This window comes from Trichosurus vulpecula, chromosome 2, assembly GCF_011100635.1.
Source record: "Trichosurus vulpecula isolate mTriVul1 chromosome 2, mTriVul1.pri, whole genome shotgun sequence".
NCBI classification, from domain to species: Eukaryota; Metazoa; Chordata; class Mammalia; order Diprotodontia; family Phalangeridae; genus Trichosurus; species Trichosurus vulpecula.
The window spans coordinates 96,581,644-96,609,116 of record NC_050574.1 but is presented as its reverse complement, the minus strand read 5'-3'; the positions used below and the strand labels follow the sequence as shown (position 1 = coordinate 96,609,116).

Sequence of the window (27,473 nt, the reverse complement as noted above, 5' to 3'; positions counted from 1 at the left end):
TACATCCTCAAAAACTTATGAGCTCTGTGACCCATTTAACATCTGCCTGACTCAGTTTCCTCATGTATAAAACCGGAGTAATCATAGTACCTCACTCTCAACATGGTTGTGAGCATGAAAAGTGCTTTGCAAACCTTTGTGTTATATAAATGCTAGCTATTATTATCATATGTAAAAACAGGCACAAGAATTGTGTGAACAAATATATTGTGAAGCAAAAAATAAGTATGAAATGAAGGATTCATGTGAGAAGTAGTGTGGGGAGGGGAGGTTCGGTGGGAGGGCATGGGGAAGGGAGGCCCATCTGGCAGGACCTGGAGAGGCACTCTTCCCATTCATTTCTGCACAAGCGCTTTGGTGTCCAACTCGACCCTCTATGTTCCCATCAGCAGGCTGCAGAGCCTCTTCCTGCTTCACTGAGGCTGGCCCCCTCCGCCACCATGCTGCCTCTCACCTTCATCCTCTTCCTCCTCCACTCTGGCCACCTCCGGGGAGGGAACAGTGACCTCCGAAAGGAACTGAAGGGGTTCAAGACTGGATTTGCTATCCGCCTCTACCGGAGCTTGACGGGAAGTGGAAATGGCACAAACCTGGTCATCTCGCCAGCCAGCGTGTCTATCCCTCTGGAGTTACTCCAGTTTGGAGCCCGAGGAAACACCTGTTTGCAACTCGAAAGGGCCCTGGGCTATACAGTTCATGGCAAGTACTGCTTGAGGCCTTACTATATTTATTTCCATAATTTCCTTCATTACATTTTCTCCCTTATCCCCTGATGAAAAGAAGCACATTGTGTCCCCCCTCCCCCTCCTCAGATTCCTAACTTTGGCAGTGGGCAGAAGGCACTAGGCCTTTGAGTTCACACTTCAGCACTTTAAGATCCTCAAGAGATGATTCTCAAACTACGCAGAGTTCTTGAACCTTGTTTTGCCCCAGAACAGTCCCAACAGTGGCTTAATCGAGGACCATGTTTATGCTTTCTTAATGCTAAGCTCCTTTAGCTTTTATACTAATCCACTATTTGTTGAAAAAGTCAGTAAGGACCGAAAGAACACACTCATAAAGTCATGAGCCGGAGTCTTAGGACAGTCTTGTTGTTTAATTAGGACAATTAGCCGGTGTGATAGCTCCTGGGTAAGTCACTTAACCTCTCATAGTGGAGCCTCACTTTCCTCTTCTGGAAAATGGGATAATAATAGCACCTGCCTCACAGAGTTGTTATGAGGGTCAAATGAGATAACATGTGTGTGAAGTGCTTTGTAAGACTTAGTGCTAGGGGCAGCTAGATGGCTCACCGGCCCTGGAGTCAGGAGGACCTGAGTTTAAATCCAGCCTCAGACACTTGACACTTACTAGCTGTATGACCCTGGGCAAGTCACTTAAGACTTAGTGCTATAGAAATTCTAGCTGTTTCATCATTTAATATTATTATTTATTATATATTATTCATATTATAATATATTATTATATTTATATGCCATTATAATACATTTTATATATTATTATAATATTATATGCTATTATATTATATATATATTTAGATACTATTATATATATTTAGATACTATTTATTATTTAATATTATTATTTTAAAAAAAGACCTATCCTGACGCAAACTGCAGTTCGTCTGCATTATTTTGTTCTTGGCTTCCTGTCAGCATGGAAACCAGATCTCTTGAGGGTCCCTCATGTAAATACAGAATGAGTCCTTGGGCACACAGCAGCATTCCAGAGCAATATAGCTAATACAGGGGTTCTTAACCAAAGGTCAGCAGATTCCCCCCCAAGGGGTCCATGGAAAGATTTCAGGACATCTCTGAATTTGCATGAGGAGAACAAAGTACATCTCATTCTGATCTCAAAGAAGTCTCAATTTCCCAAAGTTTCAAGTTCCAGAGACTCTTTTTATTTTTTTCTTCACCCAAATTTGTCCTTATTATGAATCATTTGGTAAATGGTGATTCTTTAAAATTGATATTCTGGCCCAGCCTTCAGGTCATTAATCCAGCTGCTGTGTCACTCATCTTCTGGGCAGACATGTATTTACCCTCTGTTCCTCCATCAGCCACTGACTGATTTGCCTTTTCGCCTCAACCACAAACCTGGCAAATAACATTAACATAACTGTCTGCTCCCGTTGCTTCCCAAGCAAGTATGATAGTGGTATACTGGAATGGTTTTACCTATTATATGGACATCTTCCATATGCTACTAAGAAGGACCTCAAAGCTCTGTAAGATCTTGGACTCCGGCCACCCTTTCATGTGCAAGCAGTACTGTCTTTGCATTTTCCTGAACACAGAGAAAAAATCTTCCCTATCTCCCTTCCTTTACTGTGCTGTCATCTTGATCTCCAAGGAGTAACAGAGAAAAGTCTAGCTATGCACAATCAGTTCATGTCTATACTCCCACCAAAAATTCTGGGAAAGAGTTAATTGATGAAAATATAAACAAGGGTACTCAGGGAGTTTCTTAATCAGAAGACCAGCATGGAAGGAAGGGAAACAGAATAAGCATGTATAAAGTGCCTGCTCTGTGCCAGGCACTGTACTAAGCATTTTACAAATACTATCTCTCAGAAGAAAATATCCTGCCCAAAATTTGCTTTGAAGCAATTTATGCATCGGTTTTAGGCTCAATAATTGTTGGCTGTCTGGTAAATAATCAGGTGACATAAAGACAAGAAATTTAGAGTTGCAAAAGACCTTAGAGATCACGGAGTCCCACACTCTCATTTTATAAATGAGGAAACCGAGATCTTGAAGCCCTGTTACAAGATTGGAGGCCTATCTTGGCTGTGATGTACTGGCAAGGTATTCACAACCACTCCACAGGGTGCTTGGGAGAGAATTAAGCTGATCACGTCTACTGAATAAACATGGTGAGAGGAGTGCAATATTGATTTTGGGAATAGGGATGCAATCTTCTACGACGAGTGTTCCAAAAATCAGTGAGGTTTTAAGCTATTAAAGCTTAAAATCCTACCCTGTTTAAATACTAGTAACTAGAAACCGAAATTTAAAGATGCAAGAAAATAGAAACTATTGACTTTTAAAAATCCTTATTTTGTCAGCATTTTTCCAAACTGTTACTGATATTAATAACATGAACTATCTCTAGTTAGAAGTAAAGGCTCTCTTTTTTCCTGGCATTTCTAAAACTGGAGATTTTCATTGGAAAACTTGAGGCATCCAATGTCAGGTAGACTTACACCATGAAATAATCTGTATAAGTTGACAATCCAATGGAATGTGTAAAGAGAGACTACTACATCAGCATCCCAGCTACCTGCCTGTCATAACTGTTTATGTGATTTGGAATAATTTTCAGAACATCTCAATTTTAGAAAGTCACTAGCCTACCCTGAAATTTTCCCCAGCCTTGCTCACACTTGCCACTAGTATACTTTTGAGATAAAGAGTATGTGTAATCTGGGGCAGCTAGGTGGTGCAGTGAGTAGAGCACCAGCCCTGGAGTCAAGAGGACCTGAGTTCAAATCTAACTTCAGACACTTGACACACTAGCTGTGTGACCTTGGGCAAGTCATTTAACCCCAATTGCCCTGCTTTTCCCCCCTCCAAAAAAAATGAGAATATGTGTAATTTTAAGGAGGACCTAGTCGTGCAGATGACACTTTCTACCTGACTTGGCCATAGCTTGATTTGTTTTTTTAATTCTGGATTTCTGGGTTTACGCTAATTTTCTGTCTAGTTTGGGTATAATTTTGAAAAACAATCTCATTAGTGAAACGAGGTGTCAGAGTAGATAGAGGCCTGACCTTTGGATCAGGAACACCTGGGGTCAAACCTGCCTTTAGTGCTCTATGGTCTATGAGGAAGTTACTTAATTTCTCCATGCCATAGGCATCTGTGGAAGACTATAAATTAGAGGCACCTTATAGAGCAAATTTCCATACTTGGTGTTTCTACATCAATGAAATTGAAAGTCTAGATTAAACAGCAACAAAAAAGAAGTTTTAATGACTTTTCTTCAAATCAACAGGATGAGGCAGCTCTCCCAGGAAACAAACATGGAGAATGTTGAGTCCTATTTCAACATTAGGCTTTGCTCTAAAATGATGCTTCCTCCCCAGTCCAGGGGTTTGCATAAGTTAAAACCTGAATCCACCTTTTTTCTGCTCAGCTACTTTGTTTATGTATGATCTTTCCCCTCCCTCTCCTTCCTCCAACAGACAGAAGAGTGCATGATTTCCTTCGAACTGCTCAGGCAGCAGCTACTACTTCTGGCCCAGGAACCACGATTCAGCTGGCATGTGCCTTTTTTGTACAAACTGGAACACATCTCTCCTCTCATTTCACTGAGCACATCTCCCTGTGGGCCAACAGCAGCCTGGAGACAACCAACTTCAGTGAGCCTAACAGGACGACAGCTCAGATCAATAGATGGATCTCTTGGTTTGTTGCAGGTAAAACAAAACAAAACAAAAACAAGGACTCGACCAACTAAAATTAATAACAGACAGCTGTTAACACAGCATCTCAAAGGGCAAGGTGTGACTTAGTGCCTGCATACGTGTTAACACTTAACTAAAAAAAAGCAACTGATCAGCACTCTGGCTTCTCTCTTCACTGTCTTGTTACCCATTGCTGTAGCCAAGGTCTGCCATTTTGATTTAGTGATCTCTAGTCATGGGTCTGTTTTGTAGGTAGGAATGGAGCCAACCACAGGTCAGATTGTAAGGTGATGTGCCTACAACAAGTCATTCTTCGGGGCCAATCCTTATCATCTTCCCAACTTTTCAGGGCCCTAAAACTAGAACTTAGCCTCTTTGTTTCATGCCTCCTTCCTCCCATTCAGACTGACCTGTCTCATTCACTTAGGCATTGGGTTACTGACCTTTAGGGTTAAGAGGTGTTAATTAAAGAATGTTAAGAGGGTCTGAAGAAGAGCTCACTTTGGGAAGGGTGGGAAGGGCTGGGGAGGAAGGCAAAGCCCATGTTCCTCAGAGCTGGAGACCATTAGAATAGTAAGTCCAAAGGAAGCAGGAGGCAGGATAATTTAGGTGAGGATTCTTAAGCTGGGGAGTCAGCAAGCAGTTTGTCAGAACAAAGGGACAACAAAGAGATATGGTACTGTTGGAGAAATAGCACCAGACTTGGAGGCAGGAGACCTCTACGTCCACTTCTGATACCTAATGCTTGTGTTACTCTAAGCAAGTCATGTAACCTCTCTGAGCCCCAGTTTTGTCTGCTGAAAAATATAGATAATGATACTGGTGGCACGTAGTCAGTGGCTATTGGGAGGGTCACATGGAACGATGTTCATAAAGCCTCTTGCCAGTCTTAAGATTTCAGACATGTCAGAGTCTGATCATCTAAGCCAGGGCTTCTTAACTTTTTTTGTGTCCTGGGTCCCTTTGGCAGTCAAGGGAAGCCTGTGGACTCCTTCTTATGATCATGTTTTAAATATCTGAAGGAAATGCTCAATTCTACCTAGAAGTTAGTGAAAATAAAAATAGAATTGTATTCCCATCCTGTGGACTCCAGGTTAAGCTCTAAGCTAAAGTACTAATAAAAACCAGAGTTAAAGACTGATACCCTGCCCAGGATAGTCCTAGATAACATTTAACAGTGGCCTTTTAGAGACAATATTCCCCTTTCTTGTCCAATCAGTAGAAATGACTCTCAGGGAATTTCAGGCCTGGTAGGGAGGGCTTGGGATACTTTTGTTGGCTAGTAGGACTTGGCAGCATCCTACAAATAAGACCATCTAAGTGGCTATTAGTTGCACCCATATGTAGAACTAACCCTGGAAAGAACATTACTGAAAATAAAATAAAATAGAATTTTTAAAAATCCCGTTTCCCTAGACTCTTTAAAAGGAATATAAAGGGGGAAAATTAGTTATTGGGATAAGACTAGAGACTGGAGCTCTGATTTCATTGGCTTAGAAAGCTGTGGGATAAGGAAAATCCTTCTGCTGCTTCTTGACTTACAATCTTAGAAAATTGGCTAGACTAGGGATGAGAATTAACACACAGCTGGTATATGTCAGAGGCACTACTTGAATTCAAGTCTTGCTAGCTCTTAGGTCAGCTCTGTATTCATTATACCATATTGCCTCTCACTAGTTAGTAATCATACTTAATTATGAGCATATACTGATTTGTTAGCTCCCCTGGTTCTTATGAGGTTATAGATCTTACCCCCTTGATCTCCTATGGAATTCCCCAAAACCCAAACACATATGCGAGATTTCACTGGACAAGTTAGGTCTGTTTGTTTTCGTTTCCTATTGCCTGACCTCCTTACGGTTCTCCCTCTGTGCAGATGAAAAACCCGGAAATGTCTCCTTGAAAAGGATCCATTCAGCACTTGCGCAGATTGCTCTGGTGAGCACCATGTCCTTCCGAAGCATTTGGCAAAAGAGATTCTCCTTTGCAGACACCCAAGTGTTGTCCTTTACCAGCACAGAAGGCCTCATACTCAGAGTGCCCATGATGTACCAAACTGCTGCTGTCAACTATGGTGAGTATTTTCCACATATGAATGTCCAGGTGGAACAATGGATAGAGTGCCAAGCCTGGAGTCAGGAAGACCTAAGTTCAAATCCAGCCTCAGATGCTTAATAGCTGGGTGGCCCTGAGCAAGTCATATAACCTCTGTTTGCCTGTCTCCTCATCTGTAAAACGGGGATAATAACAGCACTTACCTCTCAGGGTTCTTGTAAGGATCAAATGAGATAATAGTTACAAAACATTTAGCACAGTGCCTGAAACATAATAGGCACTATGGAAATGTTAGTAACTATTATTAGGAATAGTAGTAGCAAAATTTCCCTTTATTTTTTTTGCCTCCCACTCACTAAGCAATCCCACTGGAAAGAAGAAAAGCAAAACTTTTGTAACAAATGTACATGAACAAGTGGAACGAATTCTCCAATTGGTCATATTGAAAAAAAATTTGTCTTACTCTTAACTCTTTGTCAAGAGGTGGGTAGCATTCTTTATCTCGAGTCCTCTGGAATTGTAATAGGTCATTGTGTTGATCAGAATCCTTAAGTCTTTCAAAGTTATTGGTTTTTACAGTACTGTTGTTATTATAAAAATTGTTCTCCTGGTTCTGCTCTCTTTCCTTGGCTTCGGTTCATACAAGTCCTCCTAGATTTCTCAGATATTGACCCTGTCATCATTTATTATAGCACAACATTAGCATCACAGAATTGTAAAGGAACCGTTACTTAGGTCTCTGGAAAAATCATGTTCTCTCACTATTGCATGAAAATGCTTTTGTTCTTCCTAGATTGACTTTGTACCTCAACAAAGGCTGTCCTAAATCTTTCCCTTAAGCCCCCGTGGTCAGTTTCTCATTATCAATTGTCCACTGGACATCTCCCCAGATGTCTCTTAGGTATCTCAAAGGCAACATGTCCATAATGGAAACAATCATCCTTTCCTCTAAATTCTGTCTTTCTCCCAGCTTTCCATTTCTGTTGAAATAAGTGATTTTTTTAAGGTTCATATCCTCTTCCCTTTCCCATGTTACCTCCCTTCCATGTCCAATCAGCGACCAAGTCTTGTCAGTTCTACCTCTAAAACTTCTTTAGCATTCGCCTCCTATTTCGTCCTAACACAGACTTTGCTCTAGCATGGAAACTGATTTCTACACTTATCTATTGTAGCGTCTTCCTAATTGATTACCCTGCTTCCACTCTCCCTTCTTCAATCCACTTTCCACACAGCTGCCAAAATAATCATCCTAAAATATAGATCTGACTGTGCTCAAAAATCTGCATTTACTCTCTATTACTTCTAGATGAGATACAATCTCTTTTACCTGCCATTTGAAGCCATCTACCTTCCAGCTCCAGTCTGACTTTTAAGCTTTATTTCACATCAGTCCTCTTTATATTCCAGCCAAACTGGACTACGTCTATTCTCTAAAGTCAATGCTCCGTATCTCACCTTCATGTACTTCCACAAGATGTCCCCTATGTTTGGAAGCCTTCCTTATTTCTACTTCTAAGGGTCTTTTTTTTCCTTCAAGATTGATTTCCAATGCCATGTTTTCCCCCATCACCTAGAAAGTCTTCCCTGATTCCCTCCAGTTAGTAACTCTCTCTCTCTCTCTCTCTCTCCCTCTCTCTCTCTCTCTCTCTCTCTCTCTCTCTCTCTCTCTCTCTCTCTCCTCTCTCCTCTCTCTCTCTCTCTCTCTCTCTCTCTCTCTCTCTCTCTCTCTCTCTCTCTCTCTCTCCCTCTCTCTCTCTCTCTCTCTCTCTCCATCTCTCTCTGTTTCTATCTCTCTGTCTCTCCCTTCTCATCGCCCTCCCTCTCTCTCCCCCTTTCCAATTATATTACTACTTATACATATTGTATCTTACCACTAGAATGTAAGCTCCTTGAGAAGAGGAACTATTTCATTTTGTTTTTGTATATTTGGTTCCTAACTCAGCGTCCGGCACATATTAGATGCTTAATAAGTGTTTAATGAATAAAGCTGAATAGGGATCATTCAGTCTTTTGTCCTCTTAGTTTGCAGGTGAGACAATTAAGCCCCAAAGAGATTCAGTTATTTGCCCAAGGTTACACTGCACCTTAGCAACAAAACTAGGAATAGAATCCAGGTTTCTTGACTCCCAAGCAAATGTTTTTAATCCAGCGTGAAGAATTTAAATCAACCCTTCATTTTATCTAGTGAGTTAAGTCAAATTACCACCATGCATAAAAATGTTCTAAACACAACAAAGAAAAAAGTAAATCTCTTGCCAGCAAAATCAAACACTTTTTTAATGAATTTTCCTTCAGTTACATTAGAATATAGGCAATCTTACTTGATAACTACAAAATTTTCTTTGCTGACAAATCTCATATCAAAAAAAGTAGTGTGTCAGCACCATAACATGAGTTTTCATGACCACAGTTTAAAAATGATTCAGTTGAGGGAACTAAGTCTGTCTCTTGACAAGTCGCAACAGCAAAAACTATTCTGCCTAAAGGTAGGTCAGACTCATTTGGGTTGCCTACCAGCACAGTAGCAAGACCTGCGGCAAAGATCCTCTTTGTTTCATCAATCCAGAAATCATCAGCTGAAGGTGACACAGGGACATTGTTCTACCCCATGGCATGCCATTTCCTAAGCAGTCCAGAGGGATAGAAAGCATATTCTTATCAAAATATTGACAACGGATTGTGAAAAACCCTGTCAAGCTCTGTCTGACATAACTGAATAAAACACAAACCTAACAGCTGGGAATTATCCTCATTTGACAATTTTATAATACTAGCTATAGCTCACGACATTTTTTGCAATGCTAGTCACAAAAATTTATTAAGCATCCACAGCGTTTGCAACCCTGGCCTAGGTGCTGGGAAAGCTACAAAGTCCTTGCCCTCATGGAGCTCCCAGTCTCACAGAAGTATAAGATACTAAACACAGACAGTGATGCTAATGGACATGGTCACATCACAGTGGGCGACGCATGCTGAGTACATGAGAGAGCAGCCAGACCAATTGCTCTTAGCTATCCAAGGATAAAGTCTATTGTCTTTTTCTGTTGCTTCACATGCTTTACAATCTGTGAGACATCCTCAAAGTTCAGACTGTCACTATTTAATGCCTCCTGAGAAAGGCCTCTATGTACATTCCACCAAAGGGCAGACTTGTAAAGCAGAGCAGAGGATGAGGTCTCACGCTCTTTCAGGTTTGACATTTCCCATTGCACTTTCAAAAGTAAGGAGATATTTAATAGGATGCCCAGAACCATTGGACCAAGTCAATCCTCATGGACTTCCATAACTTTTTAAAGGGATCAATTTCACTGATAAACTATTTACCATAATGGAGGGTGAGAGAGCTGAGACCTTGGGTCATTCTCTTGACAGAACATTCCTAGATTGAAATCCTAGTGACTGTATTGGAATTCTAACACTCTCTAACTGACATAGCTGGCAATGATTCATCTTCTGTCTTGTGCCATTAATCACCTTCACTTTCATATTATCTTCAGTTATGGAATAGGCAGCCCCAAAGGTTAAGTCCAGAACGATTGTGCTTGGGGATGCACATTCTCCCTAGTAAATCACTGAAATATTGGAACATCTGCTGTCCATTCTAATCCTATGAAGCAACCTTTTCCTAAGGACAAACAGCCCACACTCCTTGTTCCTCAATGCATCAGCAATGTAACAAGAAGAGTGGTCTGTTTGGAAATCAATCAAACGACAACCAGTTTTAGAACACATACTATGTGTTAGGCACTGTGCTATATGTAGGGAATCTAACTCTAATCTAAAGTTAAACAATCCATGTCCTCAAGGAACTTACAGTCTAGCTAGGATAGACAATATTTGCAGTATTTTGTATATGTGGACAAAAAATAGATGGGAGGTAATTTTGGGGGGAAAGCTCTAGAAGCTAGGGGGTACTCTGTTTGAAGTGAGCTTTGAAAGAAACTAAAGATTCTAAAATATAGAGGAAAGGAGATAAATAATAAAAGCAATTATTAATAACAATTATAATTTTATTTATTATAATTAATATACTATAGTCAATAACACTTTAGGATTTGCAAAATGCCTTACATATGCTAAGGCACTGTGCTAAGCACCAGGGATACAAAAAGAGGCAAAAGACAGTCCCTGCCCTCAAGGAGTTACAATCTAACGGGTGAGGCAACATGCAAACAAAATATATACAAAGCAAGCTTATATACAGGGAAACAAAAAATACTTAACAGAGGGAAGGCACAACAACCCCATGAGATAGGTGCTATTTTTATCCCTGTTTTACAGATGAAACTGAGGCTGAGAGAGGGTGAGTGACCTACTTGCCAAAGGTTATGTAGCTAGAAAGTATCTGAGGCAACATCTGAACTCAGTTTTGCTTGACTCCAACTGCAGTATTCTTACCTACGTGTCAGACATGGAGGGAGATCATAAAGTGTCTTACACGAGGACATTGTGAAGACTAGTTTGCTGGACTATCGTGTGCCTGAAAGAGAAGAGTGTGTAAAAGTTGAGAAAAATAGGTTAGGATTACATTGTAAAGAACTTTAAATATCAGGCGGAGGAGTTTATATTTAAACCTAGAGGTAATAGTGAGCCACTAGAATTTACAGAGTAAGAGAATGACAAGGTCAGACCTGTACTTTAGGAAAAGTATTTTGACTTTTGGGAGAAACTAACTCAAATGTCTGGAATGGACAGTAACCTGATTCAATGAATCTCTCAGGCCAGTTCCAAGTCACAGATAAGCAACCAGTTGGGGTACTTGAACTACCTTATCAAGGAAGCTCAGTGAGCCTATTCCTGGTACTGCCTCGGAACAAAGCAACCCCTCTGGCCTTTCTGGAGCCATACCTCACAGCCAGTGCCATTCACATCTGGACAAATAACCTGAAGAGAATAAAGATGGATATTTTTCTACCCAGGTAAGTGATATTGTTCTAAAAAGGGGTTGGGGGAGGGAGTGGGGAATCTATAACAGACCCTGTCCATCTGAGCCCTGTGGGAAATTTGATGCTTTCTAAAGCCTAGTCACACATTTCCAACTCCCCAGGGCACCATCTAAGCTTCTGCCAGGGAAGTAACCCATATGTTAGAACCACCATGGCAGGAGGGGAGAGACTTCATGTCTTTCTTTTGATGTTTTCATTAATCACCTTCACCTTCATATTATCTTCAGTTATGGAATAGGCAGCCCCAAAGGTTAAGTCTAGAACGGTTGTGTTTTTCTTGTTGCTGTTTTGAAAGAGAGCAACCAAAATTATAATGACGAAGCTTGGCCCAATGAAAAGATAATAAGAATTCACCTTTTTCCCTTCTTTGCGGAGGTGGGGAAGCTATAAGGGTAGGATGCTGCACATAATATCAGACTTGGATAGTGGGTTGCTTAGTTTTACTGAACTGTTTTATTTTCCTTTTTTTTAAAAGTCTTTGTTTTAAGGGCTGGCCCTCTGGGAAGAGAAGGGGACAGACATTAGGAGATGAAGATGATGTCGAAATAAAAGATAGCAATACTGCTATGTGTTCATATAGTTTGGTATAGACACAAAACCTGATTTTAAAAAATTTGTCAATATTTTCAGCTTTATATATATGAATAGATCAGCAAGAGGAAGGTTCACCTGGGAAACCTAGAGATTTTTAGAGCTAGAAGGGACCTAAGATTGTAAAATCTTTCTCATTTCGCAGATGGGAAAATTATGGATCAAGGAACTTACTTGACTTGCCAATAGACTATAGATTCCTTGACCTTGAGGACAGAGAACGTTTTTACTTTTGTTTTTGTATCCCTACAGTCTAGCACAGTGTCTAGTGTTTAATAAATGCTTGAGGAATTGAATTGATATGCTCAGTAACAGATAATGAGTTAACAGAAGAGCAAGTTTCCTGAGTTCTAGAAGTCCAGTTCTCTTTCTACTATGTCATACAAAGACATACTGGAAGTAACTTATTATATGCCTTCATTCTTACCAGAGGCCAATGTGAGTCAAAAAAAAAAGTCAGTCAATTAATCTTTATTAAGCACCTACTATGTGCTAGCCACTTCTAAGCACTGGGAATATAAAGAAAGGAAAATAAAGAAAGGAAAAAAAAGTAGCTCACAGCCTAATGGGAGAGACAACAGGAAAACACCTACATGCACACAAGTTATGTGTGGGATAAATTGGAAGAAATCAACAGAGGGAAGGCGCTAGCATTAAGAGAGACAGAGAAGGTCTTGCAGAAGGTGAGATATTAGCTGGGACTTGAAGGGAGCTAGGGAAGCCAAGAGGCAGAGATGAGGAGGAAAGATAGGGGGTCACTGGAGTTGATTGAGTAGGGAGGTGACATGGTCACATCTGTGCCTCAGGAGGCTCAGTCTGAAGGCTAAAATAGAAAATGGACGGGAGTGGGGAGGGACCTGAGGCAGGAACTAGTCAGTGAACACTTTCTAATGCCAACTATGTGCTAAGGCTATGTTCAGGCCTGAGGTGATGAGGGCCTACTCCGGGCTAGGGTCTGGACTTGAACCCAAGTCATTCTGTTTTCAAGGCCAGCTCTCTGTCCAAATCATAGAAGAATAAAAGAGGTTAAACAAATAAAAATAATTTATAAATACAAAAATAATTTAAAAGTACCTTCCTTCTGTGGATTTTTTATCCTTTTATCCTGTATATAGATTAACTGTACCTAGTTGTTTGCATTAGCTGTCTTCCCCATTAGACCATGAGAGCAGGGACTTTTACCTTTTTTTGTATCCCCAGCATTTAGCAGAGTGCCTGAAACAGAGAAGCTGCTTAATAATTGCTTCTTAAATGACTTAGTATTCTCCACTGCAGCCCTCCTCTGACGACTGTGTGTTCTTCTCCTTTAGGGGAAAGCAGAATCTTTTGGGGCCTTGGCAGTAATCTCTTAGAAGCTAAAAATAAGACCATGAACTATTGCAAAAACATACAGACACATAGGGAGTTAAGCCTTAAGGTCTAATGTTGAGTTAGGCACTATTGGTACAAAGGGTAAGCCTAGCTCTGAAATAAAGCTTTCACTTGCCTCTCAAAACCAAATGTACATGCCACAAAATCAAAGCAAAAACCCTGGTATTTTGGTAAATCTCTCAAGAGGTCCTCTTGAATGGAACATAAAGGAGTTTTGTCCTACATGTGACAGGGAATCAGAGCAGTTGGTAGAAAAGATTTTGATGCCAGAAACTAAGAGAAAATGTCCCCCTCTGTCCAGAATCTTCCATAGTAAATTGAATACCAGAAATGGAAACAAAGCAGAAGGCCTTCAATTGGGGAATGGCTAAACAAATTGTGGTACTGAATATAATGGATTATTACTGTACTGTAAGAAATGATGAATACAGAGAAGCTTGGAAGGATTTATACTATCTGATACAGAGTGAAGTAAGCAGAGATCAGAAAAAAATACACAATGATTACAAAATGTAAATGGAAAGAATAACCACAAAGCAATCTAAGGTGAATAATGCATTAAAATTACAAATAAGCATGGCTCCAAAGAAGAGATATGAGCTAACACTCCTAACCTATGCCTTTGCAGAGGTGGGAGGAGAACAGCTGTGATACATTACACCTATTTTCAGAGTTTTTAAACATATTGATCAGTTTTGCTAATTTTCTCTTCTTTTTCTTTGGTTTTTAAAAAAATATTATTGTATGAGATGGCTCGGGGAGGAGGGCACTGGAGGAAATTTTGGTGATAAAATAAACAAAAGACATCAGTAAAATTTATTTTTAAAAAAGTAAGTTGAATTTGAAATTGGCGATGGGAATGAGCCTGTAACCACTAAGCATAGGGAGGAACCCCAGGGGAATGTAAAGTTCCAAAGAGCCCACTGGCTTGACCTGATTTTGGTGCAGCTTCAGCAAAGCTGTACTGAAGACTCTTCTAATACTTCTAGAGCAATCCTGATAGATAGGAAAGGAAACCTGAGGTACTGGTGTTCTGGGTTTGGATCAGCAATCTCTCTATTTCATCTTAATGAGTTACTCTTCAAAACAGCATTTTCCTCAGAGACCAGGACCTTTAGCACAAGAGCAGGAACAAAACATGCTCATCAATTTTTTTAAAGCAAAATGGGTCTACTTCTCACACAAAAATCAACCAAGTATAAATATTAACTCTAAAGTGGGGGAGAAAGAGGATAGTTTTATTCAAAGCTATGCTCAACTCCATGTCTCAGGCTAGTCCTAGCCCTGAAGATTTTGGGAGAAAAATTGCAAATGTATATGTCCCATTCAAAATTTGGGTACCCCTGAATCTAGGGAAAGAAATGATTGCTGTGAGAATTCAGAGAAACATAGGAAGATTTGTATCAAGATTCAAAATGAAACAAGCAGAATCAAGAGAACAATATACACTAGTACTGTAACATTGTACATGAATAGAACAGTAAAAAGAATGTGAGCCCTGAGCAATGGAAAAACCACTGGAGATAGGAGAGGAGCAAAAACAAAGCATCCCTTCTCCCTCATGGTGGAGAGGTGGTTGGTGACTGGGAAAGAATACTGTATATATTATCATTTTTCTTTGTAACAGTGTGGGGGTCCATCTGGACAGGGCGTGGAACATGAAGAATGTGATAGAGAAGTGACAGTCTGGTTAAGACAAAGGATAACAATCAGACATATTTTTTTAAAAAGTAGGAAAAAAGTCAATCATGATTCCAGAGGAACAATGATGCAATATGCGGTTACCCATCTCCTGACAGAGAGGAGACATTCTGGGAGTATATGTTGAGACATATTTTTTGGCCATGGCCAATAAAGTGTTTTTCTGCACCCTGCATATGTCACAAGTGTTTTGTTATGTTTTCTTCACTGTGGGTGGTGGAGTAGTGGAAGAGAGAAAAAATAGATTTTTATTAATTGAAAAAAAAATTTAAGTTAAAAAAACACTATATGAAAAGCCCTAAGAATTACAAAGACAAAAAAAAGACAGCTGGCCAAAGAAGTGAGATTTATTGAATATAAATAGGCAAACAAAATTGAGCATTCCGTCATTTATTCATTCAGCAAACATTTATTGAACATCTACTCTGTGTTGGGTACTGAGGGAGATGGAAATGTAAATAAGACACTGTTCCAAGCAGGATACGATTCACCTAGAACTCACAGTAACACAAAGCAGAATGTGATCAGTACTGGAAGACAGGTACAAAACATTATGTGAATTCAGAGGAAGGAGAAGACATCCAGTTGGATTGACCAGGTCTCATGACGTAAGTAACACTTGCGGTGAGCCCTGAAGGATAGGTGGAATTTCAAAAGCTAGAGATTCAGGCAATGTCAAGGGGAACAGCATGAGCAAAGATGTAGAGGTAGGAAAGAACAAGAGAATGACAAATATTTGAGCCTGGCTAGAACACAAAATGAATTCATGTAGAGAAGGCTGTAAAGGTAGTTTGGGGCCAGATCATGGATAGCCTTGAAAGCCTGGCTAAGGAGCTTGATTTGGTAGGCTATTTGGGATGTAAGATGAGAATATTTTTAAATAAAAGTTGCACTTTGTTTTAGGTTCAGGATCCAAAACCACTTCAATCTGAAAGAAGTCTTAAGTTCTTTGGGGATCACAGATCTGTTTGATCCATTCAAAGCTAACTTGAAAGGAATTTCAGGTAAGAAATATTCTTTCTTCTGTCACTCCTAGGTTCTGAATAAGTTTCAGAATATTTTGATTTGGGGTTAGCACTGTGTTATAGCAGAGCCTTCTATGTTAACCAGATATTGTATAACTGGAAGAAATGTGTCCTATGGGTTGTCACAACCTACTGATAATATGCTGCCCATCCTATGCAAAAATTGTGTTTATTGCTTACAAATTTGGGGTTTCATTTGAGGGGTTAAATGTAGCTCTACTGATCTTCACCCTCCTCCTGGAAGGATTTTTGGAGGCTTCTTCCTTTTCTAGGTCAATGGCCTTAGGTACCACTATAATTCACCTCTATATAATTGAAGTCATACAACAGAAGCACTTGTAAAATACCAGATGATTTTTAATGCTTTTTTCCCTGATATCACCCAGCTCTCACAGTCTTTCTTTGTTCCTGTCCCTTATCCCCTCCCTGCTGCAGCTATTCAATCCCCTTAATACTGTAGGCTTGAAACTTTCATTTATCTGTTAACCTTCTCTCTCAACACAATAATTGTAGTTCTTGTGACCTTTCCCTAAAAGATTCTGTTTCCCAACTAAATAAGTGGATTTCCTTATTCATCTACATCACCATAACTTGATCAATAGATTCTTGTCATTTGGTGAGGCCTCATTCTCTGCCATCTCAAGATGGCGCTAGACTACCAAGACCTAGTCAACTAGGACCTTAATTCCTCCCTTATGAACCTGATGACCAAACTAATTCTCACTTTTAAGAAGCCGTGTTGTTGTTCAGTCATTTCGGTCATGTCCAACTCTTCATGACTTCATCTGGGGTTTTCTTGGCAAAGATACTGGAGAGGTTTGCCATTTCCTTTTCTGGCTCATTTTACATATGAGGAAACTGAAGCAAACAGGGTTAAGTGATTTGCCCAGGGTCACATAGCTAGGAAGTATCTAAGGCCAGATTTGAATTTAGGAAGATGTTTTCCTGACTCCAGGCCTGGCACTTTATTTACTATGCCACCTAGCTGCCCCTTTTAAGAAGCTTTAGAATCAGAGTATGTTAGATCTGGAAGGGACTTTACAATTTCTATATTGAAGTCCACCTCATTTTACAGATGAAGAAACTGAGGAAGATAAATGACAATTTAGGCAACTCAGTGGTGGAGCCAAGAATATAAGTTTGGCTTCCTGTCTCCCAGTATATGGTGCTTTCCACAATACCACAATGCATCTGGAGAATATATTTTCTACGGAAAGAAGTCACAATTACAGGCGTTTCCTTTGTCTTTGATGCTAACCGTTCCCAGTGAAATTTAGACTAGCTGGACATCAGCATATCTGAGAGAAGTTCTCCCAAACTTTGAAAACCAGTCTTCAAGTAATTTAAAGACAAAATGCTATACTCTCCTAGGATAACTTAAGAAGGGTCTTTAAAATCAGTACCCAAGGTAAACGAAAGCAATAGATAATAGCAGAGAGTGTAGAGAAAAGACTGGACTTAATGCACTTGGCACACAGTGAGTTGTTTAATATTGTTGACTAACTGACCAATCTAACCAGTGGTTTGGTTTTGTTTTAGTCCGGGTGAGGCAAGTCCAATCGTCTGACAGCAGAGAAAGAGAGGCAGAAAGGGAAGAATGGTCTATGGCTAGAATCAGACAAGGGAAAAAAATTTCTCATTTGTAAAATGAAGGGGTTGAATAAGATCATGTAAGGTCCCCTCTGAGTCTAAGATATTAAAAGTCTCTGAATCCCAGTACATTCTGACATTAAATTAATGACATGCAAATGATATTCAAAGGTCGGACAAGTAATTTATTCTAAGTCAAGAGCTTCTATATAAATGCTGTCCTCAGACTCAGCTACTTATGTCATATGGGACCAAGCAATCATATTCCGTCAGCAGAATGTAATCTCCTTGAGGACAAAGGCTGTCTCACTTTTATACTTGTTTTCCGAGCACCTCTAGTACAATGTCTGCTAACAAAAGACCCATGTTCAAAGTTTTGGAGACCTACACTGGGGTTTTTTATTCTGGAGATTTAATCTGGGATTTATTAAGCAGGTATTTAATAAATGCTTAATAATTTGAAATTGGTCAGTCTCTGTATTTATTGAACAGTCACAATAGATGAGGGTCTGAAGCTTTCAATTCTGACTTTTTTTTTCAGCCTTTAGTTCTAACAAAGGGCTTCCATAGAATAGATGGCTAAATGACCAATAGGGCACCATGTTCTAACAAAACAATCTTAAGCCCTATAGCTCATCCCTAATAAAATAAAATCTTCTTCCCTAATTCTTTTTTAATATCCCCTCTTTAAATGTAAGTAATCGATCAACAGGATTCAACTTTTGTGTCCCCCAATGACAGTTAGTTACCTTAAGTCCAGAATCCTCTGCACTCCCACTATGACATACCTACCCTTCCCTCTGGCCAGGATCTCATAAAAATCAGTAGCCCTAAATAACCAGGGCCTGTACAGTATGATGGTTATGACAAACACTAATCCTCAGTTCTTTGGGGTTTGGTCCTGCGGAGGATTGTTTCTCTTCATTTTCTCTATCACCCCAACATGTTCTTACAGCTCAGTTACCCCTGGAGAGGCCTCAGTTGTTGGTCACAGGAGCTCAGGTCTCAGGTGCCTCCCTCAGTTTCAAAGAAGTGCCAGTTCCAACTTCAAGCTGCCCCTGCCTCCCTGATGCTCTCCAGCATTGCCTGAGGGAGGCAGCTGAGGTAGTTAAAACAGCAGCAGGTGTGGGGGACGGACCCATGACAGCTAAGGCCCCTTGGGAACTAATCCAACCATCGCCTCTGCTGGAGAAGCTATCATCTCAAAGCCCATTGTTCCTACTGAGACATGAGAACACAGCAGGTGCATCTTTGAGCATGGAAAGAGCTCACTCTTTTTAAGAAAACAAAACTCTCTGGTTCCTTGCATACTCTGAGATTTCAAATAATCCCCAATGACAGCAGTTTCCCAATGCTTTTAGATTATGGGTCATTCTGGGGTGAAAGACCTCAGAGACTACTTGTTGCTTACCACCACATACAAAAACAGGGGAGGTTCGGATAGCAAGTCCTGACATTTCTACCTTTATAACTAACATCTCTCATATACTCCCCCTTCTCTCTTCTGACATTGCAGCCCTCCTGGTGCAGGCCCCTATCACCTCACACCTGGATACTGCAGTAGCTTTCAGGCTGATCTCCCTTTCTCAGGTTTCTCCCCGCTTGAATCAGCTGTCAAACTGATCTTCCCAAAGTGCAAGTCTGACCATATCACTTCCCTGTTCAGTAAACTCCAGTGGCTCCCTATTGCCTCCAAGTTCAAAAATTAATTCCTCTGTTTGACTTTTAAGGTGCTTCATAACCCGGCCCCTTCTTACTTTTCCAGGCTTTCAAAACCTTATAACCCCCCCACATATTATATCACCTAGTGACACCGACCTCCTTGTTATTCCTCACATACAACACGTCAGCTCCCAGTCTCGAGTATTTTCTCTGACTACTTCTCATGCCCAGAAGGTTCTTCCTACTTCTCTCCTCCTAGCTTCCTTTGGGTCTCAAACAAAGTCTCACATTTTGCAAGAGGTCTTTCCCAGTCTTCTATCATCTTGATGTCTTCCCTCCAAGACTACCTTCAAATTATCCTGTATATATCATGTTTATACATAGCTGTTTGCCTGTTGTCTTCCCCATAGACTGTGAGCAACTTGAGAGCAGAGGCTGTTTTTTGCCTCTTTCTGTGTCTCCAGAGTTTAGAATAGTGCTTGGCATTTAGTAGGTACTAAATAAACGCTTTTTGACTTGACTTCTAGTCACATAGCATTACTAGAAGGATATTCGGGCTAAAAAGATGGTTTTTGGCAATAGCAAGAAGGTTGGAATCACTAAAGGAACTGCATATATTATTAAATATAGCAAATAAGTAACTCCTACCAGAGATAAAATATAGATAATAATATATTAATATTAGAAATGACCAGCACCTGGAAAAAATGGATGATTCTTAGAGCTCACTGCTTGTCCCAGGATCACACACTGAAAATCGCTTTCATAGAACATACGGCTAAATTATCTGTGGGGGAACCATGACAGCCTTTTTGAGTAAGCAGCAGCAAAATGTATACTAACTGTGGTAGTACCACTGGCCTCAGAACCCCAGTCACTATAGAGACTACTTGACTATTTCCTTTCAAGAAGGTTTCATTTGGGATTTCCTTTCTCATTTACAACTGGATCATTCATTTCTTTTCTTTCCTTTGTTCTGCCCCAAAGACCTCACTCAATATTACTTTGAAACTCCACAAGGCACTGGTGTGTCATTTTGCCCTAAATTGCCTTTAAACCCTTGAATTATTGTGTTCTCAAACATACTATCCTAATACATACATGCATACAAACACACATACATACCTTCATTTTCCTAGGTGTCCTCCAAGTCTAAGAAATCATTACATCTAAACATGCTTGAATCTCCCAAGAGACAATATCAAATGTTTAAATTTAAAAGTGCATGATTAATTTCTAATTCCTACCCACTGAGGAAATGTTCAAAACTTCATCTCTGTTTCCTATAACTTCAATAAACAGCCCATCCACAGTTGGTTGTCTGGATTGTTGAGGGAGTTAACAACACTACTGTTCGCACGTCTGATGGCTTTTGAAATGGGCGGTGGTGGGAAAGGAAAGGACTATGGCCTGCCTTTAGACAACCATGTTCTATGCTTTCTTAGCAGTTCATCTCAGTGTTATGGTCTGGGTGGTACATGATTCCCTTTCAGGGAATAAGTGACAGGGTAAAGACAGGAAGGATAAACTAGAAGCTAGTTTTGGCACTTACTTAAAACACACACATATCTTTGAAAATTTAAAAATAATTTAAGGAAATTGAAAGATAAAAGTGACATCCAGTTCTGACTTTATCCTTCTCCTGGAGATAGTTGAAGATTACATGAAAGGACTGTTATGGACACAGGATCCAAATGTTAAAAATCTTGTGTTTACATGCTATTTCATCTGAAACTCTCTTATACATTATGCAATAATAGATGACAGGGTTGGAGTCTTCCATTGACAAAGGAAAAAAGAAGCATTGAGACAATTATCTGGAGAAGAGCCAGTAGAGACATATTCTCTGTGTTGCTCAGCTACAGCCAATTCCAGAATAGGAACAGCTACACAGCATAAATTGTATAAGTGAAATAAGGTCACCTATAGGTAAAATCAGGCTGAAAGGAGCATTAAAAATGTAGGGGTTTGGGGTGGAGGTCTGTTTTTAATTTTTGTTTTATCATAATTGAAGGTAGAAAGAAGGAATATAGGAGCAACATCAGGAAAGGTGTGGAAGGGAGAGGGAAGATTCTACCCTTTTGCTTCAGTGATGATGCAGCATTATGGGTTGGTTGGATACATATGTGCCCAGGAAGGTGTAATAGAAGAATGCTGAACTCCAAGAGAGGAGGAGATCTGGGTTCAGGTCCCTATTCTGGTGCTCCTTAGCTTTGTAACTTTGGGGCAGGCTGGTATAGCAGAAAGAACATTGAGTTTGAGTAAAGAGGACCTCAGTTCAAATTCTAGTTCAGCCACTAACTGTGATTTTGAGTGAGTCGTTTCATTTCTCTGGGTTTTAGTTTCTTTATATATAAAATGAGGGGATTAGATGAGATCACTGTAAACCTCTCTGGTCTTACCACAATTTATACTGTTGACCTCCTTTTCTTGGGAGGAGAATGCTTTATAAACCGGCTCGCCAAATAAATGGGAGCCATTACCATTATTTATCACCAACTAATGGAGCCACCACTTCCCCAGCTCGGTGGCTGACTATCCTCTTCCACTAGGTTAGTGGACAAAAATGGCCAGGCTGGGTCTTACCCCCTTTAAGCCATAGACTTTTCCCTTTTCTAGACTAGGGGCATTTGGGTTGGAGCATGAGAACCAGATCAGAGCCAAATCAGTTCTGTGCCTCCACCTAGCCTTGGAGTCCAAGCTCACTTTGGGACTTACCATGAGAGCCAGGAGCGAGATGACTGAGCAATGGGTTTATGGGGCACAGTTAACAAGCAAACTTCAGTCTTCTGCAATGTTCACAAAAGGCAAGACTAGGAAGAAAAAGGTGAAATGCAGACCAAAAAGTCACATTTCCTTGTTTCTCATGAGATACTTTCGATAACTAAGAATCAAGAGGTGAGATGCAGCCAAAATGCTGGGATAGGAGGAAGCAGTAAAGGAGAAGCTACAGCAGGTAATCTTTTCAGCCCAAGATCACCAACTTAACCTACAGGCAAGCGGCCAGGGCAGGAACTGTGTAACAAGTGTGGGCTAAGATCAAGGACTATATCCAGAAAGCCTATCTAAGCTCCTAGCACAGGACATCCAGAGCAGATTTTTAGATTTTAAACACAGACCTAGCCCAAGGCAGAAGTTTAGGCCCTGGAGCATGAACTCAGTACCCAGAGCACCCAGTATGTGGTCACCTAGATGACCCCAGAGCAGATCATGGATGCAGTTCCCTCCCCTGGAAAGTAGCACAGTGTTCTACCAAAGAGGCCAGGATCACAGATAGCGCCAAATGAGCTCCTATCTCTGGGCCATCTCTGGAAGAATGAATAAACAACAGTGAAGAGATAAAGGATTATTATAAGGGCAGGACTATCCAAAAGCACAAACCCAGAACATGAGAATAACTCCAAAACACTCATAAAACCTAAAACACACACACACACAGAGCTTGACCACAAGATCAAATAGAATTTCTAGAAGAAATAATGCGAGAGTTAAAAATGGGTTTTAAAATGGTACTATAAATTAAATGAAAGCCACAGAAGAAAGAATTTGAAAATAAATGAAAGCTATGGAGAAGAGACTTGGACAATTAACAGCTTGGCACAAGAGATAGAAAACCTTTCCCAAGTAACAGACTCCTTGAAAATTAGAATGGAACAGAATCCAATAACTCTATGAGCCCATAAGAAATATAAAACAAAATTAAAAGATTGAAAAAATAGAAGAAAATGTAAGACATCTCACTGAAAACAACTGACCTAGAAAACAGATCAAGAAGCGATAATTTAAGAATCATTGCACTAACTAAAAGTAATGGAGAGAGAGAGAGACAGAGAGACAGAGTGACAGAGACAGAGAGAAAGAGACAGAGAGAGAGACAGAGACAGAGAGAGAGAGAGCCTGTATTTTATATTTCAAGAAATCATAGGGGGAGAAAAACCCTGCTCAGTACTCTGAGAATCAGAGGGCAAATTAAAAATAGAAAGAATACAGGTATCACCTTCTGAAAGAAAACCCAAAATGAAAACTCCTAGGAATATCAAAGCCAAAATCCAGAGTTCCCAGGTCAAGGAGGGAAAAATGCAAACTTTCAGAAATAAAGAATTTTAAGTACCGAAGAACTGCAGAGACGATCAAACAAGAATTAGCAGCTATCTTTATAAAGAAAGGAAACTATGTGATATAAAATTCTAAAAGACAAAAAAAGCCTAGATGTTTACAACCAAGAATAATGTCCTCAGCAAAACCAAGTATAATCCTACAGGGCTAAAAATCGAGCTTTAATGAAATAGAGAACTTCTAAGCATTCCTGATGAAAAGACCAGAACTTAGTAAAAATTTGAAATATAAACATGGGAATAAAGAGAAACATAAAAAGGTAAATACAAGCAAGTAATTAAAAAGGACTTTGTAAGCATGAGGTGTTTGAATTTTAATGGGTAAGGAGGAGGATGATACAGCATCCTCTAAGAACCATGAAGTCAGCATAGAAGAAGTCAAATAAAATAGAAAGCCTGGGCATGATTTTTGTGATGTTTGATTGTCTTAAAAGGAGGATTTAAAGGGAAAGAAAGAAAAGATACATTATGGAAGAAAATTAGAGGAAGGAAAGGATTTATATCTCATATTATCAGGTCGGGATATGAATAAAAATCTATACAAACAAAAAAAGGGGTAAGAAAAGTTGGTATCACTTGAATATCACTTTGAAATGTTGCAGAAGTGAGCAGAATCAGGAAAGCAATTTATACTATAAAAACACTATACATTTTTGAAAGACTTAAGAACTCTAATCAATATAATGATCAACCATGATTCCAGAGGTCCAGTGATTTAGAGTACTGCCCATCTCCAGAGAGAGGGGGGTGATGGACTAGATATGAAGAGTGAGACATACATCTTTGGGCAGAGTCAATGTGAGAACGTGTTTTGTTTGACTGTGGTTTTTGTTACAGAGGTTTACTTTTTTCTACAATAGAGAGGAAGGAAGGTGGGAGGTGAGAAGAAGAGAGGGCAGATACTTATTGATGAAAACAAATAAAATTTAATGTGTGAAAAAAAAGACTCGAGAGAAGGATTCCATCTTTCTGTCTAGTTATAGCAGCAAGTACATGATTCAGTGAAAACAGGGATTGAGAAATGGAGCCTTTATCCTGGTTCTAACTGTACCAAATAAGCTAAAGCTTACTCTCCCAAAGCAAGACTGGTTCCATCTCTTCCTCAGGGTGCTAGGGTATCCTGAGGAGTTTGCAGGGTCATCTCTTTCTTTATTGACACCGGCTTAAACTCCCACCAGCTGTGTCACCATTCCCCCATTCTACCCCCACTCTTAGGGGCCAGTGATTTGCAGCCTACTTCCATTTAACCATTTAACGTTGATCAGCTTTTACAAATGGATATTTACTTCATAGACAGAGCAAGAACAAACATACAGACATTTTCCCAATACCTCAAGGGTATCCTCTTCCCACACCACCTTGGTCTCTGAGGGGAAATGGGCTCAAAACCTAGTCCAGTTCCTACATAACACTGGTCCCCATCAAAGTTCATGTCCAAAAGTGGCATCTCTGCTGGAGGAGTTCTTGTCTCAGCTATCACTGGGCTGGGCTCCCAAAGGTCATTCCTTGCTTCTTGGGGCATCAGTGTTGCCCTGGCCCTGGACCCCAGACTCTGGATGCCAGAGCCCTTTTCTGACCTTTTAAACTCACATGGTCAGAAGCTCCAATCTCCTTCTCCTAAAAGGAAAAACAAAAACAAATGCAGAGGTCAAAGACCAAAGCACTTTCATAGGGCCCCATAGCCACAGAAAGGAGAAGGCTCCATAGCTTCCCCTACCCACCCCATACAGCCTTGTTTCACTGGCTGCTATGAAAGGCGTCACTGGATGAGGTAAACAAAAGGTAGGTGAAGCAGGGAGGCCGTCCTTTTTGAATAACTCTAAGATTCATCAAAGAACCTCTTCTTAGACAGGTGCCCACCTGCACCAGTTAAACAATGTCTCTGAATGCTCTGAAATCTATCCAAGGTACTTTCCTTACGTGTTATTATGACTATCCCAGAAGCAGTCTCCCAGCCTCTCCATGTGAAGAGATGACATCCAAAGCATGCTGTATATGTGTCAGAGCCCAATGGCCCAATACCCACTGGGTCCAGTTAGTATTTCAGAGGAGAATGAGACCTTGTATTTTTTTGATTCAAAACATGACAGAACAAAACTGGTAGCAGGGGCAGTTGGATTCTTGAAAGGACCTTGTAAAATTAAGGTACCTCTTTTCAACCCAGAATCTGTTCCTTATGCAAGATTATCTTAAATTCCTATCTAAATACAAATATTCACTAGAGTTAGAAGAAAATGGAGAGATTGTCTGGGGTCTTATTACTCCCCTCTGATAATTTTTTTCTGTACTCGGCAGTCAAAATGATTTTTCTTAAAATGCAGGTCTGATCATACATATTATTCCCCTTCCCCCAACTTAATAGATTCTAGCGGTTCCTTATTACTTCAGAGATGAAATAAAAAAAAAATCTTCTCTTTGGTATTTAAAGCACTTCACAACCCGGTCCTTCCTACCTTTCCAGGCTCCTTGTACTTTATTCCCCTCCATTAACTCTACAATTCAGCAACACTGGTCTTCACCTGTGGCATTCCATTTCCTAGCTATGTGTATTTTCACTGACTGTCCCCCATACCCAGAATGGTCTCCCTCTTCACCTCCATCTATTGGCCTCCTTGATTTTCTTCAAGACTCAAATCCTACCTTCTGCAAAAGGTCTTTCCCACCCTCCTTCTACAGCTAGTGCCTTCCCTTTGAGATCACCTTCCATTTGCACAGTACATAGCATGTTTTTATAATCTTTTGCACATTGACTCTCACATTAGAATAGGAGCTCCTTGAAGGCAAGGACTGTGCTTTTTTGTCTTTCTTTTTATCTCAAGTGCATAGTACAATGCCTTACACACAGTAAGTGATCAGTAATCTCTTGCTGACTGAGACCGCAGGGCTAGAAAACGGAACCCAGATCCGGGTGGAGAATTTTGAGGCCATGTAGGTCTTAATTTGACACTTCCTCATTTAGCTGACTCCCTGCATTGCTGCCTAGTCACTCATAGTTATTGAAAGGGGAGGATGAGACAGCTACATGGGCAACTTCCTGTAGGTGGAGACCAAGAAACTAGGTAAAAATAACCACAGAGGTGCTGGGTAGTACTAACTTGTACTACATAAGATAATGAGGAAAGCCGGGGATAATTGAAAACCATAGTAAATGAAGCAATCCTCATTTTAAACATAAATTTCAGCTGGCAAGGAAGGTTCTCAATGAAGGGAATGTAGGAGGAATTGTTCATAAGGAGATTATCTTGTCAATACCCTCAAGTGCAGGACCTTAGTGGTCCCCTGTTCAACATCGAGGCATCACAAAGGATAAAGCAATCCTGATTGGCTTTGTCCAAAAAGTTGACTTTCATCAGTATTGTTGACTTTTCGGTTATTTAGAGATGCAAAATAATCACTTCTGCCTTCCATGGGAAGAGGTTGTGGCAGAAGAACCAAAGGCTGGAGCAAGAGCAGGAGAAGGCTTGGGGTAAAATAGGGAAGGAATTGCAAAGGTGATTTGGAAGCCTTCTAAACTGTAGCTGAGGCTAGACACTGAATGTAAGGAAAGGAAATGTGAGTAGACTTGAGAAGTTGAAGGATAACAGCTAGAGCTGAAGCAGGAAACAGAACTGAGCCGCTGGAGCCACAATCATTACATCAACATTTATTAAACACCTACTATGTGTCAGCATTGTGCTAAGCACTGAAGAATTCAAGGAGAAAGAAAAAAGAAATTTAAGCAAAAGGATCTAAGGAGAAAGAACAGAAGAGCTGAAGGACCTGTGGAGAAAGAGAAACAGAGGAGAATGAGAAGAACTTGATTGGAAAGAGATGTGATCAGTGAGACTTAATAAGACTCATGCCCAGACTTTCTCTGGAACAATAGACCTTATTCAAAAAGGGACAGTGCAGATGGGAGTGAGGAGGCGTGAGGGAGCGATTGTATCTTAAGGAGATATGCTTATTCGAGGAAATCCAGGAATCGATGGTAAGATCAGATGGGTGAAGACCTTCAGAGAGACAGAAA

At 40.2% G+C, this 27,473-nt stretch overlaps 1 protein-coding gene across 1 annotated transcript in view; it reads left to right on the top strand.

Moving 5' to 3' along the window:
* The first annotated feature begins 440 nt into the window (after positions 1-440).
* SERPINE3 (serpin family E member 3) overlaps positions 441-27,473 on the top strand; it is a 38,313-nt gene continuing 11,280 nt past the window's right edge. Inside the window, exons 1-5 of the mRNA XM_036746759.1 lie at positions 441-699; positions 4,190-4,423; positions 6,288-6,485; positions 11,187-11,385; positions 15,979-16,079. Coding sequence (XP_036602654.1) covers positions 441-699; positions 4,190-4,423; positions 6,288-6,485; positions 11,187-11,385; positions 15,979-16,079 — 991 coding nt within the window. The remainder of the gene's footprint in view (positions 700-4,189; positions 4,424-6,287; positions 6,486-11,186; positions 11,386-15,978; positions 16,080-27,473) is intronic.